This window comes from Carcharodon carcharias, chromosome 19 (genome assembly GCF_017639515.1).
Source record: "Carcharodon carcharias isolate sCarCar2 chromosome 19, sCarCar2.pri, whole genome shotgun sequence".
Taxonomy (NCBI): Eukaryota; Metazoa; Chordata; class Chondrichthyes; order Lamniformes; family Lamnidae; genus Carcharodon; species Carcharodon carcharias.
The window spans coordinates 9,534,776-9,556,457 of record NC_054485.1 but is presented as its reverse complement, the minus strand read 5'-3'; the positions used below and the strand labels follow the sequence as shown (position 1 = coordinate 9,556,457).

Sequence of the window (21,682 nt, the reverse complement as noted above, 5' to 3'; positions counted from 1 at the left end):
GAACGTGTCCTTATTGGAATGTTACCTTTGCCAGGCTGTTGTCATTCTCTGACATACGAATGTTTTTGCCAGGATTTAGGAGGCTTGCTTTGAAATGATGTCCATTAAGGTCCCAGACACTGCAATCTTATGTTGGCCAAAGATTCTCTTTCCCACTACCAACCATCTCCTTAAACCCTTAGGAAATAGGACTTAGGAGCAAGAGTAGGTCATTCAGCCCTTCAAGCCTGCTCCGCCATTTAATAAGATCATGGCTGATCTGGTTGGGGTCTGAACACTTTGCCGCCTGCCCCCATAACCCATGATTCTCTCGTCTATCAATAATCTGTCTAACTCTGCCTTGAATAAATCCAATGACCCAGCCTCCAATGCTTTCTGGGGAAGAGAATACCACATATAACAACCCTTAGAGAAAAAAATTCCTCTTCATCTCCACCTTAAACTGTGTCCCCCTGGTTCTAGTGCCACAAGTGGAAACATCCTCCTGGTATCTACCCTGTCAAATCCCTTCATGATCTTATATGTTTCAATCAGATCACTTCTCATTCTTCTAAACTCCAATGGGTACAGGCCCAACCTGATCAACCTTTCTTCATAAGATAAGCCCCTCTCCCCTGCCTCCTTCACCCTCACATCTTGTCAACTAATAAATATTTGAGCGTTGCTAAAAACAGAAACAAGTCTAAACTTGTCAGCAATATCCAAGTTCTGTACTACCAAACAACATTTTTTTAAAAAAAAACGGACCTCAACGTATGTAATTTGGTTGCTACAGTTAATTGGCATTGTAACAGTGTCCTGGTTGTGAAGAATTTTGGGACATCTGGAGGAATTCATTATATATATATATAAAAAAAGTGCAAGCTATTTCTTCCTAAATATACACAAAGTTTGAAAAAGTCACTATATTTACAGCCGAGGGTAGAAATAGTGGAGACTCTCGCCCATTTTTAAAAAAAAATGCTGTAGTCAGGGCAAATTATGGGGAGATTGGAGGGCTGAAAATCTAACTCCTCTCTTCAGGTTAGAGGTTAAAAAGCAGGGATGGGGAGGAACCAGGAGACATAAAATTTTAAATCGCAAAAGAATTAAAGTTTAGTCAAATATTTATACAGGCTAATTAGATAGTGGAATTCACCACCATGAACTATTGCCAGAACAAGAGCCCAGGAATGAATGTTAATATTGTTGCTTGAAATGGTTATAAAGAGCAGAGGGATGGGATTAGCACAGGCAGTTTGAGGAGAACATTAGTAAACTTAATGGACTCAAAGAGTGATTTCTGTTCAGTAATGTTGCATGAATTCAGAAGTTGGTGGCAAGTTTGCAACTTTTCATTTTAACCCTTGAACATTGTCAGTGCCACAATTCTGGACAAGGAGGACCAGTTAACAGCAAAATCCCCCTCCTGTCAACAGAAGGCAGATGTGAGCTGTGTCAGTACAGCAGCCCACTAGCTGCAACTGCATACTGTAAAGCATAATCACTAGAATTTTGGGATCCTTTCCCAATACTAGTTTTTATTTTATAAGTGGCATGGAAACACATCAAGGTATTTGATACAGCTGCTTTCATTCTGTTCCCTTTTTTTATAATTTCTTATTGAGGCCAGAAATGAGACATAAACCCACTAACGTGGTTGACTCTTAAAATGCCCTCTAAACAAGGACGATTAGGGATGGGTAATAAATGCTGGGCTAGACAGCAATCTCTGCCGGCCCCAAGAATGAATGTTAATAAAACATTTTCCTGTGTCATTGGTACAGTAGGAATGGAGGCACTCAAATCCTTTCTACTGTTTTGAGATCCTGCTTCACCTCACCACCACCTGTGCAGCAACCACACGATTCCTCCAAATATTGTTTCGTACGTTTAGAAACGTAAGTTTCCTGTGAAAGGTTGGTCTGTGCAGTTACAGATCAATTGTTGCAACTTCCTCCAAATACCTAGAACGCAGTTACTACTGAATCTGATGCCATGTGCATGTTTAGGTTTTATGCATTACCTATAACCCTGGTGTCACACCACCACTCAGCACAATGATTTTCATTAAAATAATAATTTTAAACCCTAAAGTACAGCATAAGATTAACCTTTCATCACAATAAAAACACAGCTCTATTTCAGCTAGACAAATATCTTGTATATTTTTGTAAAATCATTCTATAGTCAATTCTAACATTAAATAATTGTGAATGTGAACTCCTTACATGTATTAACCGAATCGAGTTAAAATGTCAACAATTAGGAAGCTGCCCTGTTAAGGGTGGTTTGAACTTAAGATCCCACAATTACTACATATTTTCCGAAATAATGCCTAAAAAATGCCATTTTAAAGAGCGACCAGGTAGAAACTAAGTTTTGATTAAGTTAATGAATAACTACGGAAAATTATGTTGCCAACCACTTCTTTCATTTGTCATTTTGTTGCCATGATTTTTTTTAAAGGCTTTTTTCACAACGTAATCCAACTGGAAATGGTTGGGAGCCACAATGAGCTCCAAACCGCACTTGCCGATCCCTGAATTAGACAGATAGCAGTGGAAGTTGTTCAACATAGGGATGAAGAAATGTAACATGAAAACTGAAATCGAGAAAACAAACGAAAAGGGGCTGGAACTGCGCAGGTCTAACAGAAACACTATCATACAAGACTTGACAACTCGTGGATTGAGATGGTTTGGCAGTGGGCACCACCATATCAACATTACCCAAACTTTACAAAGGCTGTTTGACCTACTGCACAGCTCCAACACCATACCAAATGCCCATTATGTCCGCACCAGCTCTCTGAATAAGCAATTCACCTAGTGCCATTCTCCTCATAACCCTGCACATTCTTCCCTTTCAGATGTTTAAATGCCCTTTTGAATGCATCGATTGAACCTACCTCCACCACATTCTCAGGCAGTGCGTTCGACCTTAACCACTTGCAGTGAAAAAGTTTTCTCTCATATCGCTTCCACATCTTTTACCAATTACTTTAACTCTGTGCCCTCTCCTTCTCGATCCTTTCATGAGTGGTAATTACAGTGAATGTAATGTGTATTTAACGTTTTTGTTGTCTTGGGAATCTGTGCCAGTAGAAAGAAATTTTAAATCCCAATAATTTACAACCACTCTGGTTTTAAATTTTGGAAGGCCTTTCTGACTTTAAAACACATGCAGCTTCTCACACAAAATCACTGGCACTGGGAGGCCTAATGTTGGTGGCAAAGAACTAATTCCACATTGTGTTTTTTTGCATTATTTTCACACTCTCCTCTCCCTTGCAGAATGCTGTGGAGTGTTTGGAAAAATTTTGCGGGCCGATTAAATATCTGCTTTTGTGAATCCTCTGCACCATCAGAGGTGAGAAGCCCTGGAGTGGTACTTCAACCTGAGGCTCAGAGGTAGGAGTTGGCTACCCAGCTGAACCACTTGGGCTCTCTAAATTAACAACATTCCAGAGTGAAATGAAAACAGGCAGATTTTTGTACAGGAATATTGCAGTCTTGCTTCTGTAAAGCAAGTTCGCTTCTAATTAGGGTGAGAGGTCCATAGGGTTTTCACAAAATGGAAAAACATAACAACTGCAGAAACTAGCTCAGATCCAAATTGCAAATTTAAGGTATTCAGCACTTTACATTCAAGTTTTTGATAGGCATTTCATAGATGTCAGAACTGCATGACCTGGTAGATACCCTGAAGTAAGCTTAAATATAGGAACTTCATTTCTAATTCTTTCCCCTCTACAGAATTGCCCAGATATAACTGAACTCTACTGAAAGCATTACCCTATACAGAGCACACAGGTTAAGTCTCGGATTTGATCCTTGATCTCTGTAATGCTGACTGGTCTCAGACAGCTGAGCAGTATAACAGAACTGCACTCCTCTGAGGAAAGGACAGACTAGGGTTGCTGCTGCTGACTGGAAACCACACCTGACAACTGAGTATGAAGCCCCTAACAGCCGAATGCCCTGCCAACAGTTGCTGACTTGCATAGGAATGGTGCGAAGCCAGAGAAATGCAGGCACTCATGGGATCATACCCCAGGGTAAGTGGGAAAAAAACTTTAAATAAGAAGGGTATGAGAAATCCCAACTCCCTAAAAATGTTACATATAAAATAGCTACGATGGAAACGATTTAATTACTAGCTCTTTTAATGATGTTTTCCAAAAATGTCTAACCAAACCACCCAGAGTCTTTTTTTAAAACACAAGTACAGATTTTAAAGTACTGTTTTTTTTTCAAAATAAAGAGCACGCATTGTTTTTAGAGACAATCTACACAAGAAAAAAGTTACAAAAAATATTTGCAGAGGCCAAGCATACACAGGTTTGTTAATTATACACATATGGTTACAGGTGTACTTGCAAAAGTTCTTCTGGAAATATACACAAGGCTTTCTGTAAATGTACATCATGAATGTAGTGTTACATTTCTATATTCAAACCAAGAAAATTGACAGTATCATACATTCACTTACAAGTAGACAAAAAATGCAAAATACAGGTATCTTCTGTACAAAAAGGGTAGTCCACACTTTACAAGATGAACAGGAAGTTTCATTTCTATGGTAACTAGGGATTCTCTTGCTATGCACAATTTGTTCTACTGTCACAACAAAAAAAACATTACAATATTTGTAAAAGTTCTATGTGAACAGAATATTAATTTTCCACAACATTTATAAAGGAGAGAGACTACTGTTCCATCGAGTGACAGGTTAAAAAGAAAGCAAGTGTTTTACATTCCCTAAGCTGTATAAAGATAGAACATTTTCCTTCAAAAATTTACTTCTGATTGAAATTTACATTGTACAATACTATATGCTAACGACAAAAGGAAAAAATGTGAATATACACTGAAATGCACATTTTGTCTTGTTTTTGTTTTTCAAAGGGTTAAAGTTTGTTCAAACTTTCCACATTTACATTATAGAGGTTTACAAATGTACAATTGTACAGTCAAATTATGCTTCACTACTAGGGTACATTTTAGATACAGATAGACATCAAATTGCCAAAAAAGGAAAAAAAAACTACAAATATATATGCAAAGTCTACAACAATTATACACTACATATTTATAAGCAAGACCAAACGTTTGGTTGGATTTCATTTTTTTTATCATCTTCCTCATGCTGAACATCTGCAAACGATTCAGCCGCTTTGGCATGTTCGCTTTGTTTTTTAAAAAAAGTTTGTTTTTTTTTCCCACACAGCGCACCTACCTGTTGAGGAAATAGGAGGCAAGCAGCGCATCCTATCCAGCGCAAAAGTTCCACAAGGGTGCGCACAAACAGAAATTCTGTTCAATGGATTTTTGAGTTCAACATGAAAGAGAACCAAACAGCACATCTTGAATTCAAAAGGTCAGAAGGCAGGGAAGCTAGGGGATGGGGTACTCATGCAAATCATAAAAACAGAGCAGGTATTCAAATTTAAAAACACCTACGAGCTTAAGGGAAATTATGAAAAAAAAAAGACACTTGAAGTGCCCATTTAATTATTTTTTTTTACAAAATAACTTTCATTTTAAAGTTACTTGTTACATGTTTGAAAACCTGTGTAACTGATTTAAATATAAATCTGCCAAATAATTGCCAAGAAAAGCTCATGTCCATAATGAAAAAGATAATTACAAGTAGATTTCAATTTCTTGCATATCTTAGTGTCACAGCAGGAGTATATTAGAGCTGAACCTGCATGTAACAAGCCAGGTTTCACCAAAAAACACCCTGAACTTTTCTACTTTTTGTACACTTAAGGGGGGGGGGGGGGGGGGGGGGGAAGGGGTGACAAAAATATCACAAATTTGGTGTATCACATGTACTTTTTTTTATCTTAAACCTTATGTACAACTATTTCTATACATCACTGAGACACGGTAGAAAAGCAGGGCAGTGATCATTTCTAAAAAAATTAACCAAAAAGAGTGTGAACATCTCCTGGAAAAAATAGGACTTTGGGAATTGCTAAGCATCATATATATATATACATACATAACAGGCTTAAAATAAAATTTATAAATGCTTTCACCGAAGAAACTAAATTGGTTTGCTTTTGCTAGCGTGTTATGGCAACCTAAAACCAAGGTGTTTTTTTAGTTAAGAGCCTGCAGGGGTAGAGGATTAGGCTGCTGGTTGTTACGTCAGTCAATCACGTTTTAACCCCCCCCACCCCCCCAACCCCCCAACAAGGAAAGGAAAGGTGGGAGGGGTTATTCTGCTTTAAGAAATTCACATTTACAGCATTCCATTTGGTGGCCCACCGATTGGGCCCAGGTCCACTCCATTCTTCATGTAATATTTTTCAAGTTTGGCCAAGATGTGCTTTCCATAGGTGTACTTGCGAAGGGTTGCAATGTGAGGTCTGATCTGAAAAGAGATTTTTAACAGAAAATTAGTGAAGCCTCTGGGACGAGGTTCCCTCTCCAGCTGCTGGTGTCGTTGACTGTTCTGAATTAGATCTGGACAGCTATGAAACATCTTGTTAAGGGCTTAACTCTCGTCAAGCAACATTACAACCTTGTTGTCATGACTTTTAGCCACACAAAGTGTGCATGTCGACAGGAATTTACATTCACAGTGTTAAGTGAATTGTCACAGTGTAGTCACAGGATCTTTAGGGGGGAGAGAGTTGTTAATCAGAGTTTCTCAATGTTATCACCAGAGTGCATAAAAAAGCTAAATGCATCAATTGATAGTTATAATAGTGAAGTTCTCAGTGCGGTGCCACATTTCCAAAGTCGTACATCAATGGTCTTCTTCAGTAAACAGAATAAACATAACGGAATATCACTTTTAAATAAAAAGAAAAAACTGCGGATGCTGGAAATCCAAAACAAAAACAGAATTACCTGGAAAAACTCAGCAGGTCTGGCAGCATCGGCGGAGAAGAAAAGAGTTGACGTTTCGAGTCCTCATGACCCTTCGACAAAACTAGGTGAATCCAAGGAAGGGGTGAAATATAAGCTGGTTTATGGTGTGTGTGAGGTGGGGGGGGGGGTGGGTTGGGTGGGGGGAGAGAAGTGGGGGAGGGGGGGGTGTGGTTGTAGGGACAAGCAAGTAGTGATAGAAGCAGATCATCAAAAGATGTCACAGACAACAGAACAAAAGAACACATAGGTGTTGAAGTTGGTGATATATATCTAAATGAATGTGCTAATTAAGAATGGATGGTAGGGCACTCAAGGTATATCTCTAGTGGGGGTGGGGGAGCATAAAAGATTTAAAAATATTTAAAAATAATGGAAATAGGTGGGGAAAAGAAAAATCTATATAATTTACTGGAAAAAAACAAAAGGAAGGGGGAAGAAACAGAAAGGGGGTGGGGATGGAGGAGGGAGCTTAAGACCTAAAGTTGTTGAATTCAATATTCAGTCCGAAAGGCTGTAAAGTGCCTAGTCGGAAGATGAGGTGTTGTCCCACACACACCCCTTAAACCAGCTTATATTTCACCCCTTCCTTGGATTCACCTAGTTCTGTCGAAGGGTCATGAGGACTCGAAACGTCAACTCTTTTCTTCTCCGCCGATGCTGCCAGACCTGCTGAGTTTTTCCAGGTAATTCTGTTTTTGTTTTATCATTTTTAAACAGTTGGCTGAAATAAAGAACAGCAGAGAAAAACAAATCTACACCTCAATAGAACTGAAACTATCCATAAACATTTCTAAGGTACAACATTGTAAATATCTCCCCCTTCTGTCGCAGTGGGTTAAAGCAATGAGTTGCTGAGCCACAAAGACCAGGAAGCCCTCTCCTTAGATCACCAGCCTGCGCTGAGATAGCTGATCTCAACCAGGATGGCAGCATTCACTACTGCAACTGGCCTCGGAGGGATGGAGGATGGATGGTTAGGTAGCCAAGGATCCTCCTCTCCTGGTTGCTAATTTGGGGGGTCTGCAGGGCCATCCTTTGCTCACATGTGAAGACGGGATGGCTCAGACAAGGTAACACAGGATGACTCATGATGCTATATCCATCAGCATTACTGCTAATCTCACAAAATACAGATTTATCCACAAACACACAAATTAACAGCCACTAGATTCATACACAGGGACATTTTACGGTAAAATTTTGAATGGTTGCTTGGTAGTACACAACTTTAATACTGATGAAAACCAGCCAACAGCACGTCCCTTTAGCTGCTTGCAATAAGCAAGGTACTGTCCATACTCAACCTGCTTGCAAAACTCAGAGAATAACATTAGGTGTGTTCCACGATGGGGCAGCACCAGCCGAACAGTCCAGAGTGTGCCAAGAATTACATTAACAACCAATTTTAGATTATCAGTTGAGCTCACAATGTAGCTCACTTACACTTGCTAGAAGCTACATATATTCATATGCAGGGACCTTGTCCTCTACAGGCAAAAGGAATATGTCCAGACATTGCACCTTTTTTGAATAAACAAAAGCATGGGGGACAATAGCTCTATGGTGCATTCGCCATTGCAATGTCTCAGCCAATCAAAGCTGACTTGCCAACCAATCAGCACCCCTTTTCTCATGTGGTATAAATTGTTGTTCCCTTTGAAATGTGGCATTCGTGCATCTGTTCTGATGAATTCAAGACGAGAAACAGCATGTGTGTTTTTTTCCAGCAATACTCATTTAAAATTTCAGTGACTGAAAGCTCCTGGGCAGGTTCAAAACAGTTACAGAAATTGGAGGCACCGACATTTTAGCCTTTGGGCCATTTATCAACAAACAGCAATGCTTTCAGCAAAAAAACACTGTAGGGACAGATGCGTTAATGGCCACACAGCCAATATTCAGAAGTATTCAGTAAACAGAAAATGTGTGTGTGTTTTATCTTGTCTATAAAAGTGTTAAAAAATCCTACATTTGTACACACTCCCTGCCAACTTTTACCCCATTCTAAATTTCTACCTCCGCATTTATAATGAAAACTGTGATGTAAAACTTATTGTACCAATATCTCAGGTGGGGGTGCTACAATATCACCTGGAGATGGGTACAACTATAGTAAAAGCAAGTTCCCATTAAATATAGACATAGGAGATAATAAAACCATATTCTATCATTATGAACGTATGATGATATTCAAGAGCGGAGACTTAATTCTGTTTATCCATCTTGAAGCCTTGATATTCTGCCTTCCAAAGCTGCTTCACTTGAAGACTGCACATGGTCTGGACTCCACGTGTGATGAATTTGAATGCAAAGAAGTTCATTTAGTGGTGAATGTACACTGCACACAGCAAACTGAAAAGAGTCGCTGTGTTCGCTACAGGTTTGGAGAGTTGAAGTAAACTGGGTTTTCCCATTAACTTACTCATTGCCTCTTTCTGAAGTAGATTCATGAGTTGTCTGATATTCTGACATAACGACCCTCCTTAGCAAACAAGGGCTTTGCAGCCAAAAGAGATGACTATTACATCACACTGCACCAGGGACCTGCAATTCAGGTTTGAAATCACCAGCTGCAATGTTAAAGCTGATGGATAATTGCATCTCAGTGAATTATGCACGTAACATAGGCTGACATATCAACCTAACACGGGGGAGTACTGCGCTGTTGGATGCTTCGTCTTCCAGATTTGATAATGATTTGAGGGCCTGCCTCATTGTTCAGGATTTAAAAGATCCTATGGTACGATTCAAAGAAGGGCAAACATGTTTTCCCGGTCCCGTCCAAAACTTACCCCAACAGATGAACTGGGCCTTTAACCCATTACTGTTTGCAGGACTTGGCTGCATGTAGCCAGCCCAGCACGTTTCCATAAATAGGTAATTCCCTGCAACATGACATCTTAAAAGATGTGAAAGGCATTATATAAATGCAACTCCTGCCCCTCTATGAAATAAAATTCACCGAACAATTCAATATATTACATCAGAAGATTAAGAAATTGCCACCATTTTACTTTGGTCTTTCTATTTCCCCTCATTGAAAAAACAACCTCAAATTCAAACTCGCAGGATAGCTGCGCAGCAGTATGTGAATTAGTGTGACATGCAAGTGCGGCTGAAGGTGACTGTCAGAAGGCACTTCACTTCTCCAGTTTCACATCACAGAGATCTACAGCTTTTGATGAAGATTACAACAATGATGCCAAAACCACAAACTACTGGGAATAACATACCCTCTCAACAGGCAGGGAGATTCACCTAAAGCTACGTTGCATTCCTTTTTGACCGCATATTTAGGTGCATAGAAGCATCCAGAAGGATATCAGGTGCTCATTGGTATGCACATTTACTGGAGATTTTTCAGATTTTGGAAAATGACTAACCTGGTTCTTTTAAATGTTTAATACTGAACAAGTTACAGCTCATATTTAATTTTCCACAAAAGAAATCCATGAAAAAGCACATTTAGTAGAGGGAAGGCTTTACAGTTAGTTCTCCTCTTGAACCTCCATTAACTTAGACATGTACAATTCCACCAATGCAAACTTGCATATTATACTGGAATTAAACCTACCTTGTGCATCACAATCTTGCGTTGGGCTGGCTCTGCCACGTCAATCATCTTCTGTACCACATAGTTTGCATACTGATCCTTCATCATAGTGTATAAGGCACTGTGAGGACCATCGTTAATACTGCACACTTCATCAATCAGCAGAGCTCGCTCAGCACGAGAGGCGTGGGTCACACATTTCTCAACAACATTGCTGAAAAATCAAGAGGCATCATGATGGTAATATTTGATCAGTCCTGTCTCTCTCATACTACGTAGAGACCTAATCAAGATATTCAAAACTGTGATGTGATTTGATTGAACAGTGTAGGGAGAAACTGTTTCCTTTGGCCAGTGGGCTGATTTGCAATAACTGTCAAAGGATCTAGATGGAAAATGAGGGAAATTATTTTACAGAGGAGGTTATGATGATCTGGAATGCACCACACAAAGGGTGATGGAATCAGATTTCATAACAACTTTCAAAAAAGATGACTGAACATATAATTGAAAAGACCAAATTGCAGGGTTATGTGGAGAAAGCTGCGGTGTGGGACTAAATTGGAAAATCTCTTTCACAGAGCTGGCACAGGCACGATGGGCCAAAGGGCCTCCTTCTGTGCTGCAAGATTCTACGAACATAAGAAATTGGAGCAGCAGTTGGCCACAGAGCCCATCGAGCCTGCTCCGCCATTCAATGGCTAATCTCGGGACTTCAACTCCATTTTCCCGCCTGCTCCCCATTTCCCTTAATTCCGAGACCTCAAAAAAATCTGTACCCCAGCCTTAAACATATTCAATGATGCAGAATCCACAGCCCTCTGGGGTTGAGAATTTCACAAGAATTCACAACCCTTTGAGTGAAGAAATTTCTCCGCATCTCAATCCTAAGCGATTGGCCCCTTATCCTGAGACTGTGCCCGTGTTTTCATTTCCCCGACCAATGGAAACAATCTCTCAGCATCCACCCTGTCAAGCCCCATCAGAATTTTGTAGGTTTCAATGAAATCGCCTCCCCTTCTTTTAAACTCCAGTGAATATAAGCCCAATTTACTCAACCTCTCATCAAAGGACAACACCTCCCCACCATCCCAGCGACCAATTTAGTGAACATTCACTGTGCCGCCTCCAATGCAAGTATATCCTTTCTTAATATGTGGAGACCAAAACTGTGTACATTACTCCAGATGTAGCCTCAGCAAAACCCTGTATAACTGTAGCAAAACTCTTGTATCCAATCCCCTTGCAATAAAGGCTCACATGCAATATGCCTTCCTAACTAAAAACAAAAAAACTGCGGATGCTGGAAATCCAAAACAAAAACAAAAAACAGAATTACCTGGAAAAACTCAGCAGGTCTGGCAGCATCGGCGGAGAAGAAAAGAGTTGACGTTTCGAGTCCTCATGACCCTTCGACAGAACTTGAGAGAACTCAAGTTCTGTTGAAGGGTCATGAGGACTCGAAACCTCAACTCTTTTCTTCTCCGCCGATGCTGCCAGATCTGCTGAGTTTTTCCAGGTAATTCTGTTTTTGTTTTTGTTATGCCTTCCTAACTGTTTGCTGTACCTGCATGCTAACTTCCTTGTACAAGCACAGTCTCTTAGAACATCAACTCTTAAGAAGTTTTTCACCTTTTAAAAAATATTCTGCTTTTTTTTAATGCATGCAACCAAAGTGAATAGCTTCACACTTCCTATACGATACTCCATCTGCCATCTTGTTGCCCACTCACCTAACCTGTCTATATCTCTTTGCAGCCTCTCTTTGTCCTCCCTGCAGCTTACCTTTCCATCTTAGCTTGGTATCAGCAACAAACTTTGATACATTATTCTGTCTCTTCTGTCATTAATATAGATTGTAAATAGCTGAGGCCCCAGTATTGATCCTTGCAGCACTCCACTACTCACTGCTTGCCAGCTTAAAAAAGCCCTGCTTAGGCTCACACTGTTTTCTATCCATTAGCCAGTCCTCTATCCATGCTAATATATTACCCCCAACTCCATGAGCCACTATCTCATCTATTAACCTTTTGTCCTGCACTTTATCGAATGCCTTTTGGAAATCTAGCTATACTTGACTTACTGGGTCCCCTCTATCTACCCTACTAGTTACATCCTCAAAAAACTCTAATAAATTTGGCTAACAGGATCTTTCCTGTAACAGTGACAGGAGGCAGAGGGCAGAGTCCTACCCAAACCAAGAATTACACCCAACCAATTTGAAGTTAAAAAAAAAATCTCCCTGACACACAAACTCCAAAACAGCTGAAGTAAATTTGAGGCAGTACTACACAGGATATAGACAGCCCTCAACCAGTCCATTTTTTTTTTGGGAACAATCTGCCATAGTAAGATCGGATTTTCCAAACTTTGTTAGCTGTTGACAGTCACATCTCTCTGCAGTGTGGAGAATTTGTATTATTAACAGGTGGGTTGAAAGGGGAAAGAAGAAAGAGAAAATACATCCCACAATGACAGCAAACTCCCAACTGTTAATAACTGATATTTTACCTTAAATTATTCAGCAGTGTATCCCTAGCTAAGTCTCGTCATGAAGGATTTCCAGCTGGAATTTTAAATAGCACTTTTCATCAAAAAATGAATTTGCTAGGGAGGGATACCAAGGGGAGTGGAAGCTAGGTTAGATGGCCATGGACATATATAATGAGCCACGCAGTTAATATTGGCATTGAAAGAATAGCGAGAGAAGGGGAACCAGATGGGAAACCACTGTCAGAGAACTACAGTCTGGTTTTAGGTTTTAGTTTGAAGCTTTATTTAGTGTTCCAAAAAAAAAATGAAGACCCTAAGTCAACTTTTAACCTGAACAACAATGTATATGTTCAGGAACTCTGACCAAAATGGATGGCAGAAAAGGCAGACAGAAACTGGATCAGAAATTCAATTCGACAAAACTGAACTCCAGGGTGTCTGTAATGCATCCAGCTTGAATACACAAATAAGGAACTAGATACAACAGCACGGGTTTTCATTTTCACTGGAAAGCACGTGGTTTGCCACCTCCAAAAGTTGTGTAAAAATCCGAAAACCAGTATTTGATTTACTCGTGTCACTGTAAACCAGTGAACCTGATTAAATGGGAGGGCAGTCCTACTCTATAGTACGGCTATTGCTGGAAAGTCAGTGGCCCTGGTTCAAAATTCAACAAACCCTCTATTAGGAGGGACAACCAAGAGGTCAGAAATTATACCTGGCAAACTTGTGCTGGCTCAAAGCCAAGACATTTCCTCTAATTTCAGACACAATCTTGCTCTTATCCTCAGGGCGGCCATGTTCCAGGACATGTTGAATGACATAATTCCCATATTGATCCTGTAAGCGCATGAAGTAAAGAGGTTGAGTTAACATTGCATCTGTAATCGTCATCATCTCAGGTACATTAATGCCTTCTTTGGGTGCAAATTAGTTTGGCACAAGGGTTATTTTTAAAAATGTACTCGTCTTGGCTTTGTTCCTTCTCAATCGGTCATGGTGAAGAAATTAACCTGGCATTATCCCACACAATCCTGTTTAAAAGACAAAGTTTTTCAGAGGTTTAGTTCAGATAAACGCTCACTTATTTTCCAGTTACTGACTGGACTTGGGACACGAGGTAGGAAAATCCTCCGAACCTTTAGAAATAAGCCACTGGGAGGCGTGCAAGAACAAGCCAAGCTGATTTGCTTTTTGATTTTCCTCTACAAATGTGTGATTTTTTTTTTAAACATACCCTATGGATCTGGTGCTTTTGGGGAATTCCCAGTCACAAACCAGTATTCTTTTCCCACCAATACAATCACCTGCCAACCCCTCTCCTCCCCAATCCTAAATCTGATGCAATCTCAACACCTGCTGAGCATTCAGGCTTGTGCTCAGTCATTGAAAGGAGACTGAAAGGGAAGGATTTTAAACTAAATAGTGGGAGCGAGGGATCAAATTTAGAAGATGTGGTAAATCTCAAAGAGTAGAGAAAAAGACAAAAGACGAAGGTATTAACGTGGGAAGTGATAAACAAACCATGACCGGAAGGGACAGAGTACAGGGAGCAGAAATCTAGGAGTAAATCAGCAGATATAGCAAGAGGTTACAAAAATAATAAAAGGACAAATCTGAAGGCTCTGTATCTGAATGCAGATGGCATTCGAAACAAAACAGGTGAACTGAGAGCAAATAAGTATGATCTGATAGCCATTATCGAGACACGGTTGCAGGATGAAATAGATTAGGGCCTGAATATTGAAGGGTGTGACATTAAAGAAGGACTGGAAGCTAGGAAAAAGTGAAGGGGAGGCTCTTTTAATTAATGATGGTATTAGCGCATTAGAGACAGATGCCCCAAATTCAGAAAACCAGGATGTAGAAACGGTTTGGGCAGAGATGAGAAATGATAAAGTTAAGAAGTCACTTATGGGATTGACGTACAGGCACCCCCTAACAGTAACCATGCAGTAGGATGGGGTGTAAAGGAGGAAATAATGTGAGCTTGTCAGAAAGGTATGGCGTTAATCATAGGGGATATTAATCTGTAGTATATAGGCTGGGAAAATCAGATGGGCAAAAGATAGCCAAGATGAGGAATTCATAATGTTTTTGGGATAGTTTTAGAACAGCGCATTCTGGCACCAACCAGAGATCAGGCTATACTAGACCTGGCATTGTGCAATGAGATAGGATTAATTCATGACCTCAAAGTGAAGGCATTCCTCAGTAGCAGTGATCATAATGTGATTTGAGTTTTAAATTCAGTTTAAGGGAGAGGAGAGTGGGTCCACAACAAATGCTTTAAACTTAAATAAGAGCAATTATGAGGGCCTGAAAGCACAGCTAGCTAAAGTCAACTGGCTAATGAGATTAAGGGATGGGTCAACAGAGATGTAGTGGCAGACATTTAAGGGGATATTTCAGAATACACAGAATAGATACATTCCAACTAGAAAGAAACATTCCAAGGATCCAGGATCCATGGTTAACTAAAAAAATTAAAGATAGTATCAAATTTAAAGAAAAAGCATATAATTGTGCAAAGACGGATGGCAGGTCAGAAGACTGGACAGAATATAACAGAAAACAACAAAGAATGACCAAAAGATTTGTAAGGAAGGAAAAATTAAGAGTGCAAGAGAACACTAGCTAGTAATATAAAGACAGATATTAAGAGTTTCTGTAGATATTTAAATAGGAGTTAATAAAGTGAGTGCTGGTTCTAAAGAAAGCAAGTATGGGGAATTAATAATGGGAAATAAGGAGATAGCAGATGAATTGAACAGTTATTTTGCATCAGTCTTCTCTATAGAGGATACAAGTAACATCCCAGGAATAGCTGTAAATCAGGAAGTGGAAGGGAGGGAGGAACTCAAGAAAATTACAATCACCAGGCAAATGGTATTGAGCAAATGGATGGTAGGGTCTTAAAAGAAGTGGCTCATGAGATAGTTGATGCTTTGGTCTTAATTTTCCAAAATTCCCTAGATTCCAGGAAGGTTGCATTAGATTGGAAAATAGTGAATACAAAAACTTTATTCAAAAAGGGAGGGAGACAGAAAGCAGGAAACTACAGGCCAGTTAGCTCTGTTGAGTAAGGAAACAGTTAACTCACAAGGAGTTCAATTACTAATTATCAGTTAACAACCTAAGTACCCATTTGGATATATGAAAGGGTAACAGGTAAGACAAGTTCTCTCTGTAGAGTGTTTTATGCCCCAGAAATAAAACTCTACCAGAGGAATCTGTCTTGATCTCGATCTTTAATGTCAAACAGCTATTGAAGCTTAACAAGCTTAACAATATGTCATAGGGAAAATGTTAGAAGCTATTAGTAAAGGCGTTATAGCAAGGCACTTGGAAAAACTCAGAGTAATCAGCAGAGTCAAAATGGCTTTGTGAAAGGGAAATCACACTTAACCAATTTATTGGAATTCTTTGAAGTAACATATGCTGTGGATAAAGAGGAACTGGTGAATTTACTGTATTTCCAGAAGACATTTGGTAAGGTGCTACGTGAAAGGTTATTGCGAAAAAATAAAAGCTCATGCTGTAGGGGGCAATATCATGGCATGGGTAGAAGACTGGCTAACTAACAGGAAACAAAGGGTAGCCACAAATGGGTCTTTTTCTGGTTGGCAAGATGTAACAGGTGGTGTGCCACAGGGATCAGTGCTGGTTCTCACTTCTTACAATTTATATAAATGACATGAAGGGGCTAAAGGTATGGTTGCTAAATTTGCTGATGACACAAAAATAGGTAGGACAGTAAGGTATGAAGAGGACACAAGGAGGCTACAAAGGGATACAGATAAAGTGTATGGGCAAAGATTTGGCAAATGGAGTATAATGTGGGAAGGTGTGACTTGTCCATTTTGGCAGGAAAAATGAAGAAGCATATTATCTAAATGGTGAGGGATTGCAGAGCTTTGAGATGCAGAGGGATCTAAAGGTCTTAGTGCATGAATTGCAAAAGGTTTGTATGCAGGTACAGCAAGTAATTAGGAAAGCTAACAGAATATTATCATTTGTTGCTAAGGGAATTGAACACAATAGGGAGGTTATGCTTCAGTTATACAGGGCACTGGTGAGACCACATCTGGAGTACTATGTACAGTATTGATCTCCTAATTTAAGGAAAGATGTAATTACATTGGAAACAGTTCAGAGAAGGTTTACTAAACTAAAACCTGGATTGGAGTGGTTGTTTTATGAGGAAAGGCTGGACAGGCTAGGCTTGAATCACTGGAGTTTAAGAGTAAGAGGCGACTTGACTGAAACATACAAGATCCTGAGGGGTCTTGACAGGGTAAATGTGGAGAGGATGTTTCCTCTTGTGGGAGAATCTTGGACAAGGGACCACTGTTTAAAAATAAGGGGCAATCCATTTAAGGCAAGAAATGAGGAGAATTTTTTTCTCTGAGGGTTGAGTGTCTTTGGAACTCTTCCTCAAAAGTCAGTGAAAGCAGAGTCTTTGAATATTTTTAATGCGGAGGTAGATAGATTCTTGATAAAGGGGTGAAAGGTTACCAAGGTTAGGCGGGAATGTAGAGTTTAGGTTACAATCAGATCAGCCATGATCTCACTGAATGGTGGAGCAGGCTCGAAGTGCTGAAAGGCCTACTCCTGATTCATATGTTTGTACAAAAGCATATGGCTGACCACTGCAGCGTGGGCAAGGAGGTAAAATTAAAGCAGTTTGTCTTCTATTGCTGGATAGCCTTGGTGAAGAGTTGGGAACATTACCCAAAGTCCTTGGGACTTGGTAAGGTGCAAGTACATAGGAGGTTAGAACTTCTAAAAAGAGTTATCTGGGATAAATGTTACTACTTATGGACAAGTGAAGGTGATTTCCTGGTCACATATATAAAAAGAAACATAGCTACACCTAATGAAAGCCCCATCTCAATTCTAAAAGTCGAACCAAATATTTCTATGCTATGGAGAAAAGCTTTGTTTCAAGTGCAGAATGTTTGTAGGCACAAGACCAGCAAGCACTGGTGACTGCTGTTGTGATCATAAAAACAACACAAAGAGGGGAAAACAATTCATCAAGTTCACTGGAAAAAACAAAGAAGAATGAGAGGAAATCTACACTCCAAATGCAGTGAATGCGAAAGGGATCAGTCTAGTTTCTCAGGAACACAGGATAACTGATATTTTTGCTAAAGTAAGTTAAGCACTTTTAGGCTACTTTAACAAGTTACTGAGTGGCAGGTAAGAATCTCTCTGATAAAACTGGCACCTCGCCTTCATTGAGTTTATATGAATAGAAAGAGCAAGAAATAAAGATAAGATGCTTACAGGAGAACTATATCATTGTCCTTGTTCTGTGAAAGCAGGGAGGGTGAAGAATTTAAAATCATAATGCAGCCATGTAACTTCATGGTAACTTAATTATAGAGAGAGATGGAGATATGTTTGGTATGAAAATTTTGCTGAGTTCACTTCCAATGCCCAGATTTTCCTACTCCTTATACAAGTCATTTAAACTCAACCCCCCAAGGCCAACAACCTGAAACATTAACTCTGCTTCTCTCCACAAATGCTTCCTAACCTACAGAGTATTTCCAGCATTTTCTGATTTTCAAATTTAAAGCAGAGGATTAATGCTTTAAAAAAAAAAAAATCCTTATCCTCTGTCAGCAGGAACAACCAAAATGTCTTTTTTTATTCTTTCAGGGGACGTGGGCGTCTCTGTCAAGGTCAACATTTGTTGCCCATCCTTAATTGCCCTTGAGAAGGTGGTGATGAGCCACCTTCTTGAAATGTTACAGTCCATGTGGTGTAAGGTACATACACAGTGCCGTTAGGAAGGGAGTTCAGGATTTTGATCCAGCGACAATGAAGGAACAATAATATAGTTCCAAGTCAGGAAGGTGTGAGACTCAGAGGGAGCTTGCAGGTGGTGGCCTTCCCATGCTAATCTTGTCCTTCCAGGTGATAGAGGCCAGAGGTTTGGAAGGTGCTGTCGAAGGAGCATTGATGAGTTGCTGCAGTGCATCTTGTATATGTTAAACACTGCTGCCACTGTGCGTCTGTGGTAGAGGGAATGAATTTTTTAAGTTGGTGGATGGGGTACCAATCAAGCAGTCTGCTTTGTCCTGGATGGTGTCGAACTTGAGTTTTGTTGGAGCCACACTCATCCAGACTAATGGAGAGTATTCCATCACACTCCTGAATTGTAGACAGTGGACAAGCTTTGGGGAGTCAGGTGGTGAGTCACTTGCCTCAGAATGACCAGTAACTGAGCTGCTCTTCTAGCCACAGTCCAATTCAGTCTCTGGACAATGGTAACCACCCCCCCAGGATATTGATAGTGGGGGATTCAGCAATGTTAATACCACTGAATATTAAGGAGAGATAGTTAGATTCTCTCTTGTTAGAGAGGCCATTGCCTGGCATTTGTGTGGAGCGAATGTTACTTGCTACTTATCAGCCCAAGCCTGCATGCTGTCCAGGTCTTGCTGCATAAGGACACAAACTGCTTCAGTATCTGTGGGAGTTGCAAATGGTACTGAACATTGTGCAATCATCAGTGCGCATCCCCACTTCTGACCTTATGATGGAGGGAAGGTCATTGATGAAGCAGCTGAAGATGATTGGGCCTAGGACACTACCCTGAAGAACTCCTGCAGCAATGTCCTGGGCTGAGATGATTGACCTCCAACAACCACAACCCAATTCCTTTATGCAAGATGTGACTTCAGCCAGTAGTTTCTCCTGATTCCTATTGATTTCAATTTTGCCAGGGCTCCTTGATACTGCACTTAGTCAAATGCTGCCTTGATGTCAAAAGAGCAGTCACACTCATCTCTTGAGTTCAGTTCCTTTGTCCATGTTTGGACTAAGGCTGTAATGAAGTCAGGAGCCCACGTGGGCCTGGCAGAACCCAAACTGAGCAAAAGCAGTGCCTACTGAAGCCAACAATCTGCAAATATTTACTGCTAATGGCAGCTCTGAAGAGTTGCTGCATACCATGCCATCATTGTCACTTGTGCTTAAAAGAACAGCTCAGTGTTCAAAGCTGAGAAGCTCCAGTTATAACAAGAGTTTTACTGTCGCACTGCTGCATGGCCTACGATACTACAATCAATGCATCACAGGTTCAAATACAGTGCATGAATACAATTCCTAGTAAGAGAGAGAGAGAGAGAGAGAGAGATAGTGGGCGTGTGTGGAAGGATTAAGAGATTGAGATGAAGATGTGTTTGGTATGAGAATATGCTGAATTCACCTTAGACGCTGAGACTTCTTCTACTACTGAAGTTATTTGTCTGCATCCTCAAATAATTCAATACCAAATATAACATTACTTACAAAATAATGGACAAAGTTGCGATCGAAATGCCCTAAAAACGTCACGTTGTACAAAATCAGATGCAAGTTCAAGATTGATAGTGTACTCTTCATTTAAATTCACTTGATTAAAATGTTTTGCATCAAAGGTCCTATTTGCTGTCCTCTGCAGTGCCAACCTTGCCTCAAATGGCATTACTCTCGTAGGAGCATGGGGGTACAGGCCCCAATCCAGAAACCTGAGCTCATACTCTGGACTGAAAGTTCAGGAAGCACTGATGGTGCCATAGTCCCCCTCTGCCCACTCAGGTGGATGCAAAAGGTCCAATGGGACTGTCCAAAGAGAAGGCAGTTCCCCCAGTATCTTGCCAATATTTAGCCCTTATACAACATCACTGGCCATTATCACACTACTGGTTGGCATTTAGTCTGATGTGTATGACTTTTTTTTTAGCACAAGTGAAGGTTTAGAGCCACAGGCCAACAGGGCTGTTGCATTTCAAGGCTGGGATCAGATGTCACTGCCTGTCTGGGACACTTCAATTAGGATACAGTGTTGAGTTTCACTTCTTAACCCACCCCCTAGATTCACATCCCAGTGTGCAGAATTATGGATACATATATATACAACACATAGCCAGCTGCCTTAATAATAGTGAGTGAAGACACATACCTGAACTAACTGCTCTGTATGTTGATGAAGTTCCTCCAGAATAGGCAGGGTCTGCTCAGGCATGCAATGCTCTAAGATCCGCTGGATAACACGGCAGCCGTATGGATGAGTTGACAGGGCAAACACCTATCGAATGAGATCAAACAGCTCAACAATGGGTTTTAGCGTTTAAACACCGGGTGGGGGTGGGGGGGGGGGGGTGGTATTTTAAAGCGGCATGCACAAAAGTAAACTGATGACGCCCCAAAATCTTAATCTCGTGCATCAGATGGCAACCTATCCAGAAAGACCACATAGTTCAATCACAGTGTTGAATGTTGCAGTAATTCCAATGGGCTGCCTCAACTGCCCACCTAAGTCTGCCCCACGTGCTGATGGTTCTCTGCGAAAAACACTCAAAACACATTTTTCCCAGATTGCATATTCGAACTGGCTCCACCTTTCCACACCACTTATTGTCTTACACAGCTGAGATCATATCTCAGCCACCTCTTCAAAAATAAAATGCCTCGAATGCTCCAGGCTTTGCTGATAACAACTGGCTCTGGCACTAGAGATCAATCTGAGGCTCTTCCTTGAATCATCTCCAAACCTTGAAGGATCTCACATTTCTTAAAAGATCACATTCAGAGCATACAAATTGTATCTATCCTGTTGTTAGCTCACTCTCATCTATTTTATTAATAAATATGTAATTCTACTATTTCTTGCACTCATCATCATCTTGTAACTTAAGGTACAAAGTACGGTGTTGAATATTCCAACAACATCCCTCATTTATGATTTCCTAATCACACATATTATCAT

At 40.3% G+C, this 21,682-nt stretch overlaps 1 protein-coding gene and 1 non-coding gene across 2 annotated transcripts in view; both read right to left on the bottom strand.

The window, feature by feature from the left end:
* Nucleotides 1–4,129: 4,129 nt before the first annotated feature.
* LOC121291547 (pumilio homolog 1-like) overlaps nucleotides 4,130–21,682 on the bottom strand; it is a 97,013-nt gene continuing 79,460 nt past the window's right edge. Inside the window, 4 exon segments of the mRNA XM_041212901.1 lie at nucleotides 4,130–6,366; nucleotides 10,444–10,636; nucleotides 13,634–13,755; nucleotides 20,876–21,001. Of these exon segments, the coding sequence (XP_041068835.1) occupies nucleotides 6,235–6,366; nucleotides 10,444–10,636; nucleotides 13,634–13,755; nucleotides 20,876–21,001 (573 nt within the window). The 3' untranslated portion in view covers nucleotides 4,130–6,234.
* On the bottom strand, nucleotides 19,890–20,026 carry LOC121292040. Its single transcript, XR_005946166.1, has one exon. It is a non-coding gene; the product is annotated as a small nucleolar RNA SNORA50 (small nucleolar RNA).